This window comes from Danio rerio, chromosome 8 (assembly GCF_052040795.2).
Source record: "Danio rerio strain M-AB ecotype USA chromosome 8, GRCz13ab, whole genome shotgun sequence".
NCBI lineage: Eukaryota > Metazoa > Chordata > Actinopteri > Cypriniformes > Danionidae > Danio > Danio rerio.
The window spans coordinates 16,710,801-16,728,718 of record NC_141028.1 but is presented as its reverse complement, the minus strand read 5'-3'; the positions used below and the strand labels follow the sequence as shown (position 1 = coordinate 16,728,718).

The window sequence follows — 17,918 nt, the reverse complement described above, 5'->3', positions numbered from 1 at the left end:
TAGTCTTTTGCTCAAAATCCGTAGTTCATCTATCAAAACTAAAATTTCAGTGTCAATGAATGTGTCAGTGCCATCACAATGACAAATCCTTGTCATTGTGTATGGATAAGACAATCAAATTACTTAGTCATGTTGTCAATATAACTGTGTTCTGGAGAGGTGTTCTGATGTAAACTATGGCTTTTTTTTTTGCTGTTTTTTTTTTGTAATTTGTTGACAGATCATGGCATTGTGATTCAGAAAGGGAAAGACAGCACTGCATAGCACAAAGAAAAACAAAACAAAAGCAGAAATGTGAACATACGCCAATCTGCTTTAAAATGCACCTCAATTAGAAAAAGTCAAGAATCACCTAAGGGAAATTTACCCATTCTAGACAGATTAAAAAAAAGTCTAATGGAAATGTATAGAAAAATGTATTAAGACAAAATATTATGACAGCCATTTTGCATGTAAAGACTTATGCTATGAACAAGATCTTAAATGTTGTGGGGGGTGAGACTATTCAACATAGACCAAAATAATACATTTTGATCAGCATTCATTCATTTTATTAATCTGGAGTTGCCATAGCGGAATGAACCGCCAACTTATCCAGCATATGTTTTACGTAGCAGATGCCCTTCTACCTGCAACCCATCAGTGGGAAACCTCCATACACACTCATTCACACACATACACTACTGAAAATTTAGCGTACCCAATTCACCTATAGCTCATGTCTTTGGACATCTTATTAATTATTATGAAATATTTTACAGTTCAACACTATAATAGTTATATTTAATCACTTTAATATTAATGTATTATGGATGATATTTAATGGAAAATAATTCCAATGCATAATAACATCAAATTTAATTAAGATTAGATGCAGTTGTTCAGAATTATGACCTTTCCAGTGATTTATTATTTTTTTTCTTTCTCAAATATTTTTTTTACAGTATTTCCTATGGTATTTTTTCTTCTGGAAAAAGTCTTATTTGTATAATTTCTGCCAGGATAAAAAAAAAACATAAAGTCAATATTATTTCCAAGACAATTGGAATTTATCCAATTGACTACTGTTACAATGACTTGACTGATTACCTAAGTAACCTAAAGAACCTTCAATTTGCACTTTAAGCTGAATACTAGTATCTTGAAAAATATCTACTCCCAGTACTGGGTTGCAACTGGAAGGACATCCACTGGGAAAAACATGCTGGATAAGTTTTCGGTTCATTCCGCTCATTAATAAAGGGACTAACCTGAAAAGAAAATGAATGAAATGAATGAAAAATATCTAGTCAAATATTATTTACTGTCATCATGGCAAAGATAAAAGAAATCAGTTATTAGAAATTAGTTATTAAAACTATAATGTTTAGAAATGTGTTGAAAAAATCTTCTCTTCGTTAAACAGAAATTGGAGAAAAAAAATATAGGGGGACTAATAATTCTGACTTCAACTGTACATGGCAGGTAGAAAATGTTAAAATACATTTTCTCAAGTCAGATGTGGCTGAATGTTAATTTTAGAGTGTAATAATAATTCTACTTTCATTTTATGCTCATTTATCAGCAACAATATGTGAGACTCATCCACAGTTGCCATGACAATATCTCACGGCCTTGTTATGAAAGCCCAGATGTGAAAATAATCTATTATTTTTCCATCCTCTGTAAGACTTTGAGATGTGTACTGCAAACATGTACACTTTCCCCCATTACTGACTGGATGTTTGGCATTATTTAATGGCACGGGTCTACACACGGCTGAAACCATGTAATTAGTTGGGAATATATTTTATCTGTCAACTCAGTTTATTGAAGCTTAAAGTTAGCATAGAGTATGGGAATTTCCTTCGCTTTTCAAGGGGCTTTCTGTTTTTTTTTACTCAGCTTTTTTCCTTCAGCTTAGTCCCTTTATTTATCAGGGGTCACCCACCACCAGGGTGTGAATTGTACATCGATGAATGGGGAGATTTATGTTTATATAAATGAAGAAACAAAACAGAGATCCATCTGTACATCCATCTGTCTGGACATCCATCCATCCATCCATCCATCCATCCATCCATCCATCCATCCTTTAACTCTTTAACTCTTAACCTTACTTTAACTCAAACTATTAATTCCCTGCTTATTAATAGTTAAAAAGGTAGTAGTTGAGTATAGGTATTAGGGATGAAGAATAAGATCATACTTTATAAAATCTAATGAACAGTTAATATCTTAATAACAGACAGGTAATAAGCCATTAGTTTACAGATTGATTCGTAACAAACTAAAGTTTTACTGTATTTTTTTAATTGCGATGTGATAACAACATACTCTAAATTCTAAAGCTCTATAACCTTTCATTCTAAAATGTAAAAAAAAAAAAAAATCAACCCAGACGTATTCTGATTACATACCCCTACATACTGTACATTTCTGGAGAGAGCAAAATACTTCCCAGGAGCTAAATCTTTTTGTAGTTTAGGTTTTCGCGAATCCACTAAAGGTCACTGTGTATGCTTTTTCATAACTCAAATTTTTCTCGTGAGTGCCATTTGACCCTGCTCTTCTCACGTAAATCCACCAGAGGCTGCTGTCGACTGACTGACCAACCAACCGATAGCCCCACCCGCTCACTTCCCTAAAGCCAACCAATAGTGTTTTAAAAAGCACCGAATGCCCCCCCCCCTCCATAAACCTAACCGACTGTCTTTTAAAAAGCAATCCAGAAAAAGCCCCCGGATTTTTACAACGTTTTCAGATTTTACCAGATTCTTAGCCTGTTATTTACTTGTTTATTTTATTTTATATTTTCTTTATTGTTTGTTTTTGTCTTACTCAAACCCCACTGTCATCTCAGGTCCACCAACGTACATGTCAAGCTACCAGACAAACTGGTAACAGCAAAAAAGCCATTCATATGGATGGTCAGCTGGTAAGCGAGAACAGGAACAGTATCATATCGGCTCGTAGCATTCATTTTAAAGATGAAATGCAGCTAAACGTAGCTCTGGCTACATAATTGGTGATCTCCAGATATGTATTTGGGCTACATTTTTAGAATGAGCCTATGTTGAAAAAAATAAAATAATATATGTTCAGAATTTCTTGCTAGGCAGGTATGCAAACTGAACAAGAATGTGTCATTTCATTTTTAAATATAACATTTTAGAAAATTTGTAAAACACAAAAAAGCGACTATTCAACTGAGGAAGTAAAGTGATAACTAGGAGTTAATTTTATTCATTGGCAGTGCCTTGCCTTAATAGTAGAAGTACAGTCTTAATCAAGGCAGTGTTACAGCGCTTTCTCTCAAGTGGCCATTGAGCTGAAGGCAGTGCTTTGACTAAATGAGAGCCTGTGTTTGTCTTTCTCACGTGGGCTCCAGAACTCTCTGAACTTCACTTTTCTTTTCATACAGCTGCTGCTGTTTGTTGAGGCTGCCGCTGCTGGTTTGCATTGCAAAGAGAATTAGCTGTTTTGTGTTAATGGCCAGACCGGCATTGAACCTGGACTGTGATTATGGCAGCGGTGGTTGTCAGGGGCAACAGTCACACAAGAAAGAGAGTCACCGTCCTCATAAATCAACGAGACTGACATGGCTTTACATTCTCAGTATACTTCAGGGTGACAAATAACATTTACATTCTTTCTAACATTAATTGCACTGCTACAAAAGAAAGTATTCACATTTACAGTGGGGAAAATAAGTATTGAACACGTCATGTTTTCTTTCCAGAGAATAATATTTCTGAAGAAGCTGTTGACATGGAATTAAACCAGATTTTGGTAAAGAGCCAAACAATACAAATATAAAAGGAAAAAAAGGAAAAATCTAATAAATGAGTGATGTGTAGTAACAATAAAATGACACAAAAAGAAAGTACTACTGGAATTAACAACAAAGGAAAAAATAGGGTGGGGAGAGTTTAGCTGATGCGGTTAACACAGTTAAGTCTGAACATCGTACTGTGTGGATTTAAAAAAAAAAGAGAAATAGTGTGATTTATAGGTGTAAATGCTTTAGTACCCTGAAAAGTCTCAGTGGCACAGCTCGTAAAACGCATGTCAACATGTTTTGACACGTTCAAGCATGAACTCGGTTCGAATCCAGTCATCTACACATCAGATTTTGCCTACTATTTATCACGATAAAGACAAGTAGGAATCATTAATAAGTTTGTGCATCATATTTTATTTGCACATTTATTGCACATTGCACATACGGAAATGGAAATGTTTCTGATTCACGCATGCAAATGCATCTTCAAATGGCGCCTTTATAGCAATGTGCGTGCAGTAGATCGCTCCCATTACATTGGGAAAACAGGCGACCGCTGCAAATTGCACTTTAATGTTTGGCGGGCCAACTGTATGGTATGGAAACCTTATATACCTGCTGGATGAACCTGTCTCATACAGCTGCCATTGCACGGCTCAAAGACACTATGTAGAGTGCAATTTAACACAACTACCTCTAGGAGTCGCGAATGGAAATAAAACAGACACGCACAAAAAATATGCATACGCCAGCCATGAAGCTGGCGTGGAGCTGCGCACATTCCCACGTCAATTTCATCATTAGTAAATCCAAACGTGAGCGATTCTGAGCATGAAACCTGAGATACGCAAAGTTTTTGTGCGTACGCAGCGCTGCTACATGGAGCCTCTGGTCTCTGATCTAACACACAGAATACACATTGCTCTCAAACCACATCAAAATACAGATAGAGGGAATCATTCACCTGTGCTTGTCCAGACTGGAGACCTAAAACCAGTTCTCATTATAATATAGTAATGGATAAATTAATTAAACTGTAATCAGCATAAACCGAGCAACGATAATGTAAGCATTTTCGGTCACACTTTATATTCAGGTACAATTCTCACAATCGCAAATCATTAACTATGATTTTTTGCCTCAATAAACCCAATAAACTAATAAAATAAATCAAGATAGGCTCATTCTAAAAACGTAGCCCTATATACATTTCTAGAGATCGCAAATTATGCAGCCAATCTGGGTCACTGGGTCAATCTGTGCTTTTTAAAATACTATTGGTTGGGTTTAGGGAAGGAGGAGGGTGGGTCAGTTGATCAGTCAGTCAGTCAGTCATTCAGTCAGTCAACCAGTCAGTCAACAGCGACCTCTGGTGGATTTACGTGAGAACAGCAGAAGAGAATTTGAGTATTTTCGCGAGAGAATTTGAGATCTGAAAAAGCATACACAGCGGCTGGATTAGCAAAAACTGCAAAAAAAGTACGCTCTGGGACATATTTGGCAGTCTCCAGAAATGTATACAGCGGTACATTTTTAGAATGAGCCTGGGTTGAAATAAATAAACCTCAATAAACTCAAATGTATTTGATGCATATTAATAGTTATTAAGGTAGACGTTACATATGTTTAGGTATTGAGTAGGTTTGAGTAGGGATGTACAATAAGATTATGCACAAAATAATTCTAATAAACTGCCATTTTACTAAAAATTTGCGATCTTAATAATAAGATACTATAATTAAAAGTAAGAATCGGCCCTAAAACTAAAGTGTTAATAAAGTATGTAAAATAAACTATGTGCACAGCTACTGCAGTTAACAAAAAATAAATAAATAAATAAGTAACTGAAATAACAGAAAACAGAGTAGTATGTTTTCAAAAAGCAGTTGTTTACTGAATGTTTAAAATTTAACCCAAAACATTTAACCCAACCCAAGAGGGTTAAGTAATGTAAAAACCAGAAAAACGGCTTCTACGGATTTTGGTAAACACCATGCTTAAGCAGGTAAAAATTTATCTTCTGTAAATGTTGTGACCTAAAAAAGATTTAAAAAGCTGAATCTGCACCAAAATTAAAGACAAAAGACAAAAACAAACAAAAAAGAACTGTCAATTAAACTTAAACAACAAGCAATTAAAAAATGCTTTTTTAATACCAAAAATGGTAAAAGAGCATTTGTGCTGGTACAAGCTCTTAAATCTGGCTCCAAGAGTCTGTATTGTAATGCTTAGACTAAAACAACAAGTGCTACCAATAATATATATATATATAATTGTAGTTGTTAATCAGGGTAAGAGAAACACTTACTACGCAGCAGAGAAGTTTGAACAGTGGTACCAAATCCTGCATTGCTTTCAGAGTGAGACAGCCTGGATGGTCCGTGAGCACTTCAGGAGCAGGTATGGTCAGTTTTGGACTCTTTAAGGACACTAAAACAGAGGTGTACCTGGAAAGTGGCCAAAGATGGGCTGTACCATATCATACAAACTCTCTATGACAGCTCAGTGCAAAGCAATGCAGACCTCACTACTGCAACTACACTGTAAAAAGTAAAGGTTCCTGGAGGCACTTTTTGGGGTTCTTCACATTGCAAGGGTGGCGGAACCCTCTAAATAACCTCTAGGCACCATTTCAAAAGGAGCAGTTCTCTGAGGAACTTCAAACTAACTAACTATCTATCTATCTATCTATCTATCTATCTATCTATCTATCTATCTATCTATCTATCTATCTATCTATCTATCTATCTATCTATCTATCTATCTATCTATCTATCTATCTATCTATCTATCTATCTATCTATCTATCTATCTATCTATCTATCTATCTATCTATCTATCTATCTATCTATCTATCTATCTATCTATCTATCTATCTATCTATCTATCTATCTATCTATCTATCTATCTATCTATCTATCTATCTATCTATCTATCTATCTATCTATCTATCTATCTATCTATCTATCTATCTATCTATCTATCTATCTATCTATCTATCTATCTATCTATCTATCTATCTATCTATCTATCTATCTATCTATCTATCTATCTATCTATCTATCTATCTATCTATCTATCTATCTATCTATCTATCTATCTATCTATCTATCTATCTATCTATCTATCTATCTATCTATCTATCTATCTATCTATCTATCTATCTATCTATCTATCTATCTATCTATCTATCTAGACATGCATCCATCCGTCTGTCCATCCATCCATCTATTTATCTAGACATCCATCTATCCATCCATCTATCCATCCATCCATCCATCTAGATATCCACCAATCCATCCATCCATCCATCTAGATATCTATCCATCTATCTATCTAGACATCTATCCATCTAGACATCCATCCATCCATCTAGACATCCACCCATCTATCTAGACTTCCATGCATCCATCCATCCATCTAGACATCAATATATCTATCTAGGCATCCATCAATCTATCCATCCATCCATCCATCCATCTAGAGATCCATCCATCCATCTGTCCATCCATCCATCCATCAAGACATCCATGTATCCATCTATCTGTCTAGACGTCCATTTATCCACCCTTCTATCTAGACATCCATCCATCCATTCATCCATCTAGACCTTCATCCATCTATCTAGACCTCTATCCATCTATCTGTCTAGACATCCATCCATCCATTTAGACACCCATCCATCAATCTAGACCTCTATCCATCTGTCTGTCTAGACATACACCCATCCATCATCCATCCATCTAGACATCCATCCATCTATCTAGACATCTACCCATCTATCTAGATATCCATGCATCCAAACATCTAGACATCCACCTATCTAGATAGACATCCATGCATCCATCCATCCATCTAGACATCAATATATCTATCTAGACATGCATCCATCCATCCATCCATCTAGACATCCATTCATTTAGACATCCATCCCTTTGTCAGTATATCCGTCCATCCATCCATCCATCCATCCATCCATCCATCCATCCATCCATCCATCCATCCATCCATCCATCCATCCATCCATCTACCAATCTGCCTGTCCATCCATCCGTTTGTCCATCCATCCATCTGGCCATCCATCCATCCATCCATTCATCTTTTTTACCTATCCATCTGCTTGTCAGTTTATCCCACCACTTCAGTTTCATATATATTATTATTCAGTTCTGTTAGATCTAAAGCATGAGGCCATAAGCTCACAGTTCTCCACAGTGACTCATATTCACAGCAAGAGCAGTCTAAAAGCTCTCTCCTCATCACTATAACGCTCTTTCCTAAGCATATGTGAGCGTGTCTGTTCGGCTCACACTGTGACTCGGGTGAGGAATGTGACAAGGTGTTTAGAGGAGTGTGTAACTTACAGTAAAGGGTGTGATCATGGCTGCCTGGTCCTCCCAGAGGTATGAGAGTCTCCGCTCTGTAATAATCAGTTTGGTCCTGCGCAAATGTGACACCACTGAAAACATGAACACAAATATGTGGTGTAAAAGCTCTTTCGTGCCACTAGAGAAATAACATTTCAATTAATGTCACTTTACAGCCTAGTCAGTTTAGCTGTGGCAAAAATTCTGTTTTAAATGAACTGCCCAGTGAGAGATTTCAATTAAAATGCTATTTTAATGAACACCATCATGCAAGTGTGATTTTAGGTGGGCTCTAACAACAAAATCAAAACGAAAGTCATGTAATGGTATGAAAATACGTGCAATAAATTGTGACAGCATTCAAACCAGTATCAAACAAAAGTCGTAATACTGTCAAACTGGTGCAACTAAATATAGAAGAGCATTTTGAAAAAGGTCAATTGCTTTGGCTCAATTGTTTATAGATTTTTTTTTTCAAAACAATAAGTTTAGATCTCTGAACAATTAGCTTATTTCTCACTTTAGATGGGCATTTGTTATTGATTTAAGCAAATTGGAAATGCTTTGGTTGATGTGTGCAAACTGCAAGTACAAATTTCTGTAGTTTGGACAAAAACTAAAAGCATATGGATTGTTGATCAAAATAATGAGCCGATTCTCATTTAAACTGTTAAACTTCTCATAACTTCTCAATCATTTTTCATTGTGTAAGTCATCACACTCAAAACCATCTATTCAGTTATCAAACATTTGTATACACACGTTCACACTATAAATATCTGATATTGACATTGTTTATAATGTCTGTCAAATTGGTAAATGACCAATAATTGCAATACAATTTGAATCAACAATTTAACTAATCAGCTCTGAGAGCATATATACAGTAGTACTGCAGTCAACGTTTGAGGTGGATCAAAACGTTTCATCAAAGATGTCCAAAAACTATTCTGCAACACCTACTCTTGTCTTATAGTAGGACAACTTTGATTCACTTCAATACTGTATATGTAAATACAATCACAATCACTACCCTTTTCCCTGAACTGCAGAATCATGCTTGTGGAAGAGCACGTGGAAGACATATAATCTATGGCAAGGCCAACAAGAGCGACAGGATGTCCATCAGGAGTAATTTTTTTCATAGATAGATATTTTGTAGTTTTTTGGTGTTTATTTGTGGTAAAATGAGAAATATGAAATGTACAATACATTACTTGTACAGTACATTAATTGGACAACCAAGATTGCCCTTTGCATGTAATACAGCTGAACAAAAATAAATGTACTGTATAAATACAAATGCTTATATATTTTCTATGTACTATTTCCACGGACCATCATGGTGAAAAAACAACTAATCATTTTGGCTCACACAATGACAAATACACTTTGTTTTGGTGGCCATAGCCAAATTACTGACACCATAAATAGATTTTGAAGCATGAATTAAATGTTTTGGATAAGTAATTACATTTTTCAGACATGAAATAAAGTTCTGAAGTTCCAGCAAACTTCAGAACTTGATTTGCACTTCAAGTTTAGAGCATATTAGGAAATGTACCAAAGCAATTGAGAAAAACTGTAATGAAAAATATTGCATTATTGTCGTTCATTAGCAGATTCGAGGGATGATGAAATTGAGCTGCACCAACAATCAAACCTCTCTGCATAAAAAAAACTGTTAGAAGTGTAGTCATCAGAGGACCTGAAAAACACAGACATTTAAACCACCTCATACATACAATTCAGTACATTATACAAAAACATAGCATCTGTGAAAAACTGATTATTACAAATAGTACTCTACCTCTCACTAAATATATAAATATAATTAAAACTAAATACACACTTCAGAAGATCACTTTCAAGAGCTGTGATGAATCAAAAGTTCTGCTTTTACAGTAGAGAGTGATGCTTTCCCCACCTAACTCCAGCTCACAGACTAATGTTAGGTTTACCACAGACCTGACAAGTACATTCAGTAAAGGAAAGTGTCATGTGGAGAATGTCAAATACAAACAAATACAACTTTTCAATCTTCAATCAAATGTCATGGTAATTAAAAAGGGATTTGTTTAAAATGTATATATCAAGAGAACAAGGCAATACGATCATATTACGGCAGTTTTTTTCATCATTGCATTGGCTCCCTATTAAATATCATAAACATCTTAAAATTTCATTGACCACCTACAAACGCCTGAATGGCTTAGCTCCGCAGTATTTGAGGAAGCTCCTGGTGCATTATAGTCCCTCAAATCCACTACGCTCAATTAGTTCATAATAATAACAATTGATTATTACCAGAATATCAAAATCAACTGTAGGTGGTAGACTTTTCTCTTATCTGGTACCTAAACTCTGAAACATCCTTCCTAGCACAGTTTGGGAGGAAGACTCACTCTGTCAGTTTAAAACTAGATCCACCAGAGCTGGAAACACTTCCTAAAAGACATTATAATTTGAACGACATCTACACTTATGTAGTCTGTTTTTCATCATTCCCGAGTTTTCCATAATCCTGGATCAGGCCATATCCTAAGCAGATGCTGTGGTGGTCACGGAAGAGTGGAGAGAGTGAGAATGATTCCTGAAAAAGGCCCAGTGACAAATGAGTTTTCGCATTGATCCCAGGAGCCAGCCTGAACACCAGCCGGTGACCTAATCACACCTGCAGCTTCTCCACATTATACGTCCAGGGTTTTTCAGCCTTCAGTGCCTAGACTGCAGCTCTGCACAGGACAATTGGCCAGAGGAGAAATGGTCATGCCCAACTGAGCCTGGATTCTCTCAAGGTTTTCTTTTCTTTCACTTTCGTCATTTGGTAAAGTTTGTTCTTTGCCACTATCACCACTGCATTGCTTGGTTTTAGATTTGTGGAGCTGCGCATCACTGGATTTGCTCTTCAGTGTTTGGACTTTCAGCAGTGAAATTTAAACCACACTGAATTAAACTAAACTGAACTTCACCTCTAAAAATGTGTCTGAAGCAGTTTCAGTTAGCTAGGGCTTCAATGTTAAGCTGCTTTGACACAATCTACATTAAAAAGCCCTATAGAAATAAAGATGAATTGAATTAAATTTAAGCATATGAAAGTATCAGGTATTTATAATCTTTTTTTATTAATTATCAACAGAGAAAAAAATGCATGTTGTTGTCCCTTCTTAAAATGTGTCAGCTCCTATATGCAAACAAATATGAATTGGCTGATGGATGCTTTGGTTTAGAGCAGCAGCAGTGATGTGATGAGCAGATGGTGGTCTCCATCACATATGCTGACCTGATGTACCAGGCAGATTGGCAGCACCTGGAACAGGTTCAGCTCTATGCGGCGCTTCTGGCTTCACTTGCGCATAAGCATGAAAGGCAGAACACTTCACCTGTCACTGAGATATGTCTATATGGACTCTTCTCACACCCTGACACAATATTTTCTTCTTTTTTTCTCCGCCCGCGAGCAGAGTGGTCGGTGAGGGTCAGTAGAAGTTTAGACTGAAAACTGTTTTTATGTGTGATTGCAGGAGGCCCATAGAATTCATATCATATTGAAAGATGTTGGGAAAATGTCAGGTTAGCAAATCATATGGTATAGTATATATAGCTTTCATAGATTAAACTTTAAAAAACCTTTTAAAACAATAGAATGATGTACATAAAATGTCTTAAGCTATTTTTGTGTATCTATTCTGCAATACATCCATTTTCTCTCATTTTGTCTATTTGTCCATCCAACTGTCCATCCATCTTTTTGTCCATTCCTCCATCTATCTATTTATCAGTCTGCCCATCCATTCATTTTGTCCATCTATTAATCCATTTATCCATACATTCATCCAGTCCATCCATTTCTCGACCCCTCCATACCCCTCCTCTGCTTATGCATTCATCTTGTCCATAACCCTTTATTTGTCTATCAATCAGTCCATCCATCTATCCATGAATCTATCCATCTATCCGTCCCTCCGTCCGTCCATCCATCCATCCATCCATCCATCCATCCATCCATCCATCCATCCATCCACCCATCCATCCATCCATCCATCCATCCATCCATCCCTCCATCTATTTATCAGTCTGCCCATCCATCCATCCATCCATCCATCCATCCATCCATCCATATACCAGTCTGCTCAGTCATCCATTGTCCATCTACAGTATCCATTGATCTGTCTATCAATCAGTCTATCCTTCCATCCGTTCATTCATTCATTTTCTATCCCTCTATCTATTTCAGTCTGCCCATCCATCTTTTGTATCCATCTGCCCATCCATTCATCTTGTCCATCCATGCATCCATCCATTCCTCCAACTATTAATCAGTCTGCCATACATCTGTCCATTTATTCATCCATCCATCCATCCATCCATTTGTTCATCTCCCATCTATTTATCAGTCTGCCCATTCATCCATCCATCATCCATCCATCCATCCATCCATCCATTTGTTCATCTCCCATCTATTTATCTGTCTGCCCATCCATCCATCCATCCATCCATCCATCCATCCATCCATCCATCCATCCATCCATCCATCCATCCATCCATCTATCCATCCATCTAGTGTGGGATCACCAGTAACCTCTTCCTCAATTCTTTCTAAAATAATCCTTACAGTTTACTGTTATATATTTAGCATGTTTGTGGGCATTCTCACTTTTTTTTTGTAGAAAAGCAGATGGTTGTGCTTCCAGGAAAGTGGGACAGGCCAAATATAGTCAGCAGCAGTAAATCATCATCAACAACACGAAGCTGAAGCACTATAGAGAATCTCACAGTTTGAAATGGAGTTTATAAATAACTGTGATACTGCCAATAGGGCCATATAGGAGAGAAGAAATAGTTTTTAACACCCTCAGAGCTGACTGAAAACAGCATCAACTCTAGTCACTAAAACAGGGCACAGCGTCAAGTACAAACTGTTTAAAACGCCACACAAAACATTAGTAATAAGATTTAGGAAGCAAAGACTGAGCTGCAACGGAAATCTTTTTTTTTTATTTCATATAATTCACAAGGCAGCTACCCCCAGCAGGCCATGAAAAACGAGTACCAAATACTCACTATTCACATTCAGAAACATGTCAAGAAAACAAATTACAACACAACACATGATACAGAAATTCTCTTTAGGGAAACTGATGCTTTTTTAAAGATGCTGGATATAAATAAACTAACCAAAGTGTTTTTTTTCAAAGTAATAATAAAATGATATGTATTCATCATTTTTGATTTTTCTTAGTATTTTCTTGTGTGGAATCGAGTGAAGAGATGGTCAGAAGTGGCATCTTTGGAAACCAATAAAATCAGTTCCTTACTTTGGCTATGTTTCTCTGAAAACTAATATTATACTTTACGTCCATTTCCTACAGCTACATTCAATTCCAACTCCACCATATTCAGGCTAAACAAACATTCTGAATATCTGCAATACCAAGCACATCAGAGGGGAATCCAGGACTTGTTGAGTTTCTAACCCAAGCTATTATTCTACTACAAATTACAAATGACAAAGGTTATTTGTAACTGCTTCCCCATTCTCTTAATCAAAATACAGAGGTGAATCACACTGAAACATGCCTAGGTCATATTTTACCCAGGTTTTTTATTGTTGCTGTTCTTCTGAAATTATAGTATGCATAGAAACCCGATTATTGATCATTTTTGTGACATTATTAACATTTCCTCCAAATTCTCATTACTGCAACACCGTAAAACCTAAGCATTTAGTGTCAAAATCTCTAAATCAGGGGCAGCACCTGTGTGGAGTATGCATGTTTTCCCCGTGTTCACGTGGGTGCTCCGGTTTCCCCTAAAAGTCCAAAAACATGTGCTACATGTGAATTGGGTAAGCTGAATTGTCTGTATTGTATGTGTGTGAATGAGTGTGTATGGGTGTTTTTCAGTGATGGGTTGCAGCTGGAAGGGCATCTGCTGCGTAAAATATATGCTGGAAATGGCAGAATAGAAGCAGCTAGCTCTCTGCAACTCTCACATGGTCGCCCACTTAAGCTAAGCAGGGCTGCGCCCGGTCAGTACCTGGATAGGAGACCACATGGGAAAGCTAGGTTGCTGCCGGAAGTGGTGTTAGTGAGGCCAGCAGGGGGCACTCAACCTGCGGTTTGTGTGGGTCCTAATGCCCCAGTATAGTGACGGCGATGCTATACTGCTCAGTGAGCGCCGTTTTTCGGATGAGACGTTAAACCGAGGTCCTGACTCTGTGGTCGTTAAAATTCCCAGGATGTCCTTCGAAAAAGAGTAGGGGTTTAACCCCAGCATCCTGGGCAAATCTGCCCACTGGCCTCTGTCCATCATGGCCTCCTAACCATCCCCATATTCCAATTGGCTTCATCTCTGTCTCCTCTCCACCAATCAGCTGGTGTGTGGTGTGCGGTCTGGTGCAAAATGGCTGCTGTCACGTCATCCAGGTGGATGCTGCACACTGGTGGTGGATGAGGAGATTCCCCCCATTGTGTAAAGCGCTTTGAGTGCCCAGAAAAGCACTATATAAATGTAAGGAATTAGTATTATTATTATTATTAAAAGCACTCAGCCGAAAAGAAAATAGATGAATGAAATAAGTTAGTTAAATTTTTTAAAAGGTTACTTTGACTCAATAAAAAAGAGTTATGGTACCTCATGAACTGATTATTATAACTGATTATTGTTATATATTGTTTCAAAACTTAAATGGTTTGGCGCAATTAACCTCACAGGTTTTACAGTGAATGAATACAGATGTTTTTTTCTCATAAGAATAATATTATGCATGCTTTCATTTCGCAATAATTCACAGCCATATTACCCTGCAGCCCAAGACCGGTTACTCACTAAGCGTTGAGCCTGGTCAGTAACTGGATGTGAGACCTCATAGGAAAACTAGGCTGCTGCTGGAAGGGGTGTTAGTGAGGCCAGCAGGGGGCGCTCAACCTGCGGTTAGTGAGAGTCCTATTGCCTCAGTAAAAAGTGAAGGGGACACCAAACTGTCAGTGGGCGCCGTCTTTTGAATGAGACATTAAACCGAGGTCCTGACTATCTGTGGTCATTAAAAAAAAATCCCATGGCATTTCTGGTCTCCTGGCCAAATTCCCTTCATCGGCCCTTACAATCATGGCCTCTCAATCATCCCCATCCATTGAATTGGATGTATCACTGTCTCTCCATTCCACCAATATATGGTGTGTGATGAGCGCACTGATGCCATTGACCTGTGGCTGCCGTTGCATCATCCAACTGGATGCTGCACACTGGTGGTGGTGTGGAGAGACCCATTTCATGATTGTGAAGCACTTTGGGGGTATGACCATACACAATAAATGCGGTATATAAATAAACATTACTTACTTACTTACACAGCATATTTTGTTTTCTGAATTTACTGTATGAAATGTAATGTTGCAATGCAAAAAATGTAATAATTTTCCATGCCAAAATTTACTTGTCCTCATTTTTTCAGAGTGAAATAGTGACCCTGACATGCTCAGCGAAATTCACCTAAAAGAGACATTTTGAAGATTTCCTAAGGGCCAAGAAATATCTGGATTTGTCCTGATATAAAAAATAGAAATTGGTCAAAAATCTAAAGTCTAAACAAAAATAACATGGAGCATGTGAATCATATCCATTTCAAATAGACTGCATTACAAATAGATAGGACATGATCATCGTGTCACAAAAGATAACATCTTTAAGACAGTTTAGGCTCTTTACAGAAAACATGGCTTTGAGACTTCTCAGTACATATACTGGATTTGTAACATTTACATATGGTACATGAGTCCTCTATATGGACTCTATTGTTAAAGGCCAGGACGTCACCTGGATCCACTTGCATTAAATGTCATGCACTATTCATCAGGCCCTTCGCATCTCCGTTCCCTTCATGGAATGTCAGTCATTATTTTGATATGCAGTTAAAGGGGTTTTTTACCTCCCGTCATAGACAGACTGAACATCATTGCCTGTGGTCTGAGTGTGTGTATTTGATATGTATGTGCGTGAGTGTGTACCTCCTAAATGAACCAACAACACAGGTAGTAAAACCATCTGGATGCCAAAGCTCTGGCTACTCTCTGCCCATCAGCCTCTGAAAATCAAGAAGACATAGTTTTCACATGTATGTTGCTATATATACCATGTTAGGAAAGAACTATGTAAACACTGTTTTTCATGTCTTCTGCTGATGGGGGTGTCTCAATATGTCAAGGTTGGAAACCTGAGTGCATTTGGCAATGGCCCGAATCTGCATAAGCCTGCACTTTATCAACAGGATGGTGCATCAAGAGAAAGAGTAAGGGCACCAACCTGATCTTAAACCACAGTTTGCTCATGCTAGGACTTGATCATTTGAGCGTTTCACCACAATCCAGCTATGAGATCTTCTTCTGAGATGGTTACACACCTCCACATTCACAGACACACAAATAAACACACACAGGCATATTTTCCTTGGACTGAGGCACAAAGTTCAGAGGCATCAATCCAGCCCCTTATGGTGACACCGAATTTGCCCTTAACAGCGGTCATCCTCATCGGTGTCACTGAGAAGCTCACAGCCGGACGTCCCAGCTGTGGCTTGTGCTAGTCGTTTGCGGAAATGTCCATTAGGCACCTGCCAGGAGTGACGTAGCTGTGGCGCCGAGCTAATGGTATTAGAGCGGCCCAGGCTGGTTGCTATTGCAGCCTCAAAAGTGAGAGTCTCCTCCACACCACTGGAGTCTGGACTGTTGACGTCCTCCTGCAGTGGCAGGTAGGGCTCTGAGATGTAGCGATGAGGGGTAGAGTGGGCCATGGCGGTGCCTGGGCCGGTTGCAGTGGGCTCCTCTCCTTCCTCTGCGGGTGGAGCTCGTGGCCGATCATCCCCTGGTGCTGGATGGGCACGGCACACTAAAGGAGAGTAGGAGATATGAGGCCGAGGGCGAGAGGGTGTCTGTGGGAGTTGGCGGCGTCCTCGAGGCGTCCCTGAATCAGACGTGGAGGCAATAGGGCTGCCTGTATTATTTCCCTAAAGGGACAAGAAAACATTTGTGGGTAAATACAGTTGAAGTCAGATTTATTAACCCTCCTAAATTATTAGTAATTATTTTTAGTAATAATAATTAATGATTCTGATTACAACTGTATCAGCAATGGGGTGATGGAATAAAAAAATCATGACTAAAACATTTGTCCAAAACAGCAGCTTACGTTCAAGACAAACAAGAGAACATACATGAGTAAAATATATCATTTTTTTTAATTCTCTGAATAATAATCTGAAATTATCTTATTTAACTAGTAATTTAAGCTCATGAATAAAATGATCCATGTAAGGTTAGGTTATTTTAGGTTACTTTATTTATACCTGAAAGTAGATTTGGTGTGCAGTCAAGAGTCCTCATTTCATAATAGTACCCCCCCCCCCCCCCCACCACACCACACACACACACACACATATACACACATACACACAAAACAAACTCACATAGTGAAAACAACAACACATGGACATAAGGACATAAAATATAAACATACAGAACTCACTTTCAAAAATAATAATAATATTTATATAAAAATAAAATAAAAACAATAAAGCATATGTCAACAATTACTTTAAGGGCAAATGTTTAAAACAATCTCTAAAATGTAAAATATATAAGTCCCAGAAACACTTCTGCTTGAGTCCTTATTGCAATATCTAATGGCTGCTGGTATGAATTTTTTTTTGTTTGTTTGGATTATTTAGTTCTACAGCTTGATATTAAAAACATGAGACCAGAAGGAAGGAGCTGAACCTGAGTATAGGGGAC

General features: G+C 37.7%; 2 protein-coding genes across 5 annotated transcripts in view; both read right to left on the bottom strand.

Annotated features, from left to right (window-relative positions):
- Positions 1 to 6,165, bottom strand: part of si:dkey-21p1.3 — a 38,552-nt gene extending 32,387 nt beyond the window's left edge. The window contains exon 1 of the mRNA XM_087264041.1: positions 6,072 to 6,165. Within this exon, the coding sequence (XP_087120167.1) occupies positions 6,072 to 6,113 (42 nt within the window). The 5' untranslated portion in view covers positions 6,114 to 6,165. The remainder of the gene's footprint in view (positions 1 to 6,071) is intronic.
- Positions 6,166 to 13,106: 6,941 nt separating this feature from the next.
- cacna1ea (calcium voltage-gated channel subunit alpha1 Ea) overlaps positions 13,107 to 17,918 on the bottom strand; it is a 226,128-nt gene continuing 221,316 nt past the window's right edge. For 3 of the 4 annotated variants that reach the window (XR_015497602.1, XR_015497603.1, XR_015497604.1), the window contains 2 exons: positions 14,680 to 17,134; positions 13,107 to 14,104 (listed from right to left, as the gene is read on the bottom strand). Coding sequence is in view for 1 of the 4 variants with exons in the window: in XM_087264324.1 (XP_087120450.1) it covers positions 16,643 to 17,134 (492 nt within the window). In the remaining 3 variants the exon portion in view is untranslated. Of the gene's footprint in view, positions 17,135 to 17,918 lie in introns of all 4 variants that reach the window. The other variant, XM_087264324.1, reaches the window with a different exon arrangement.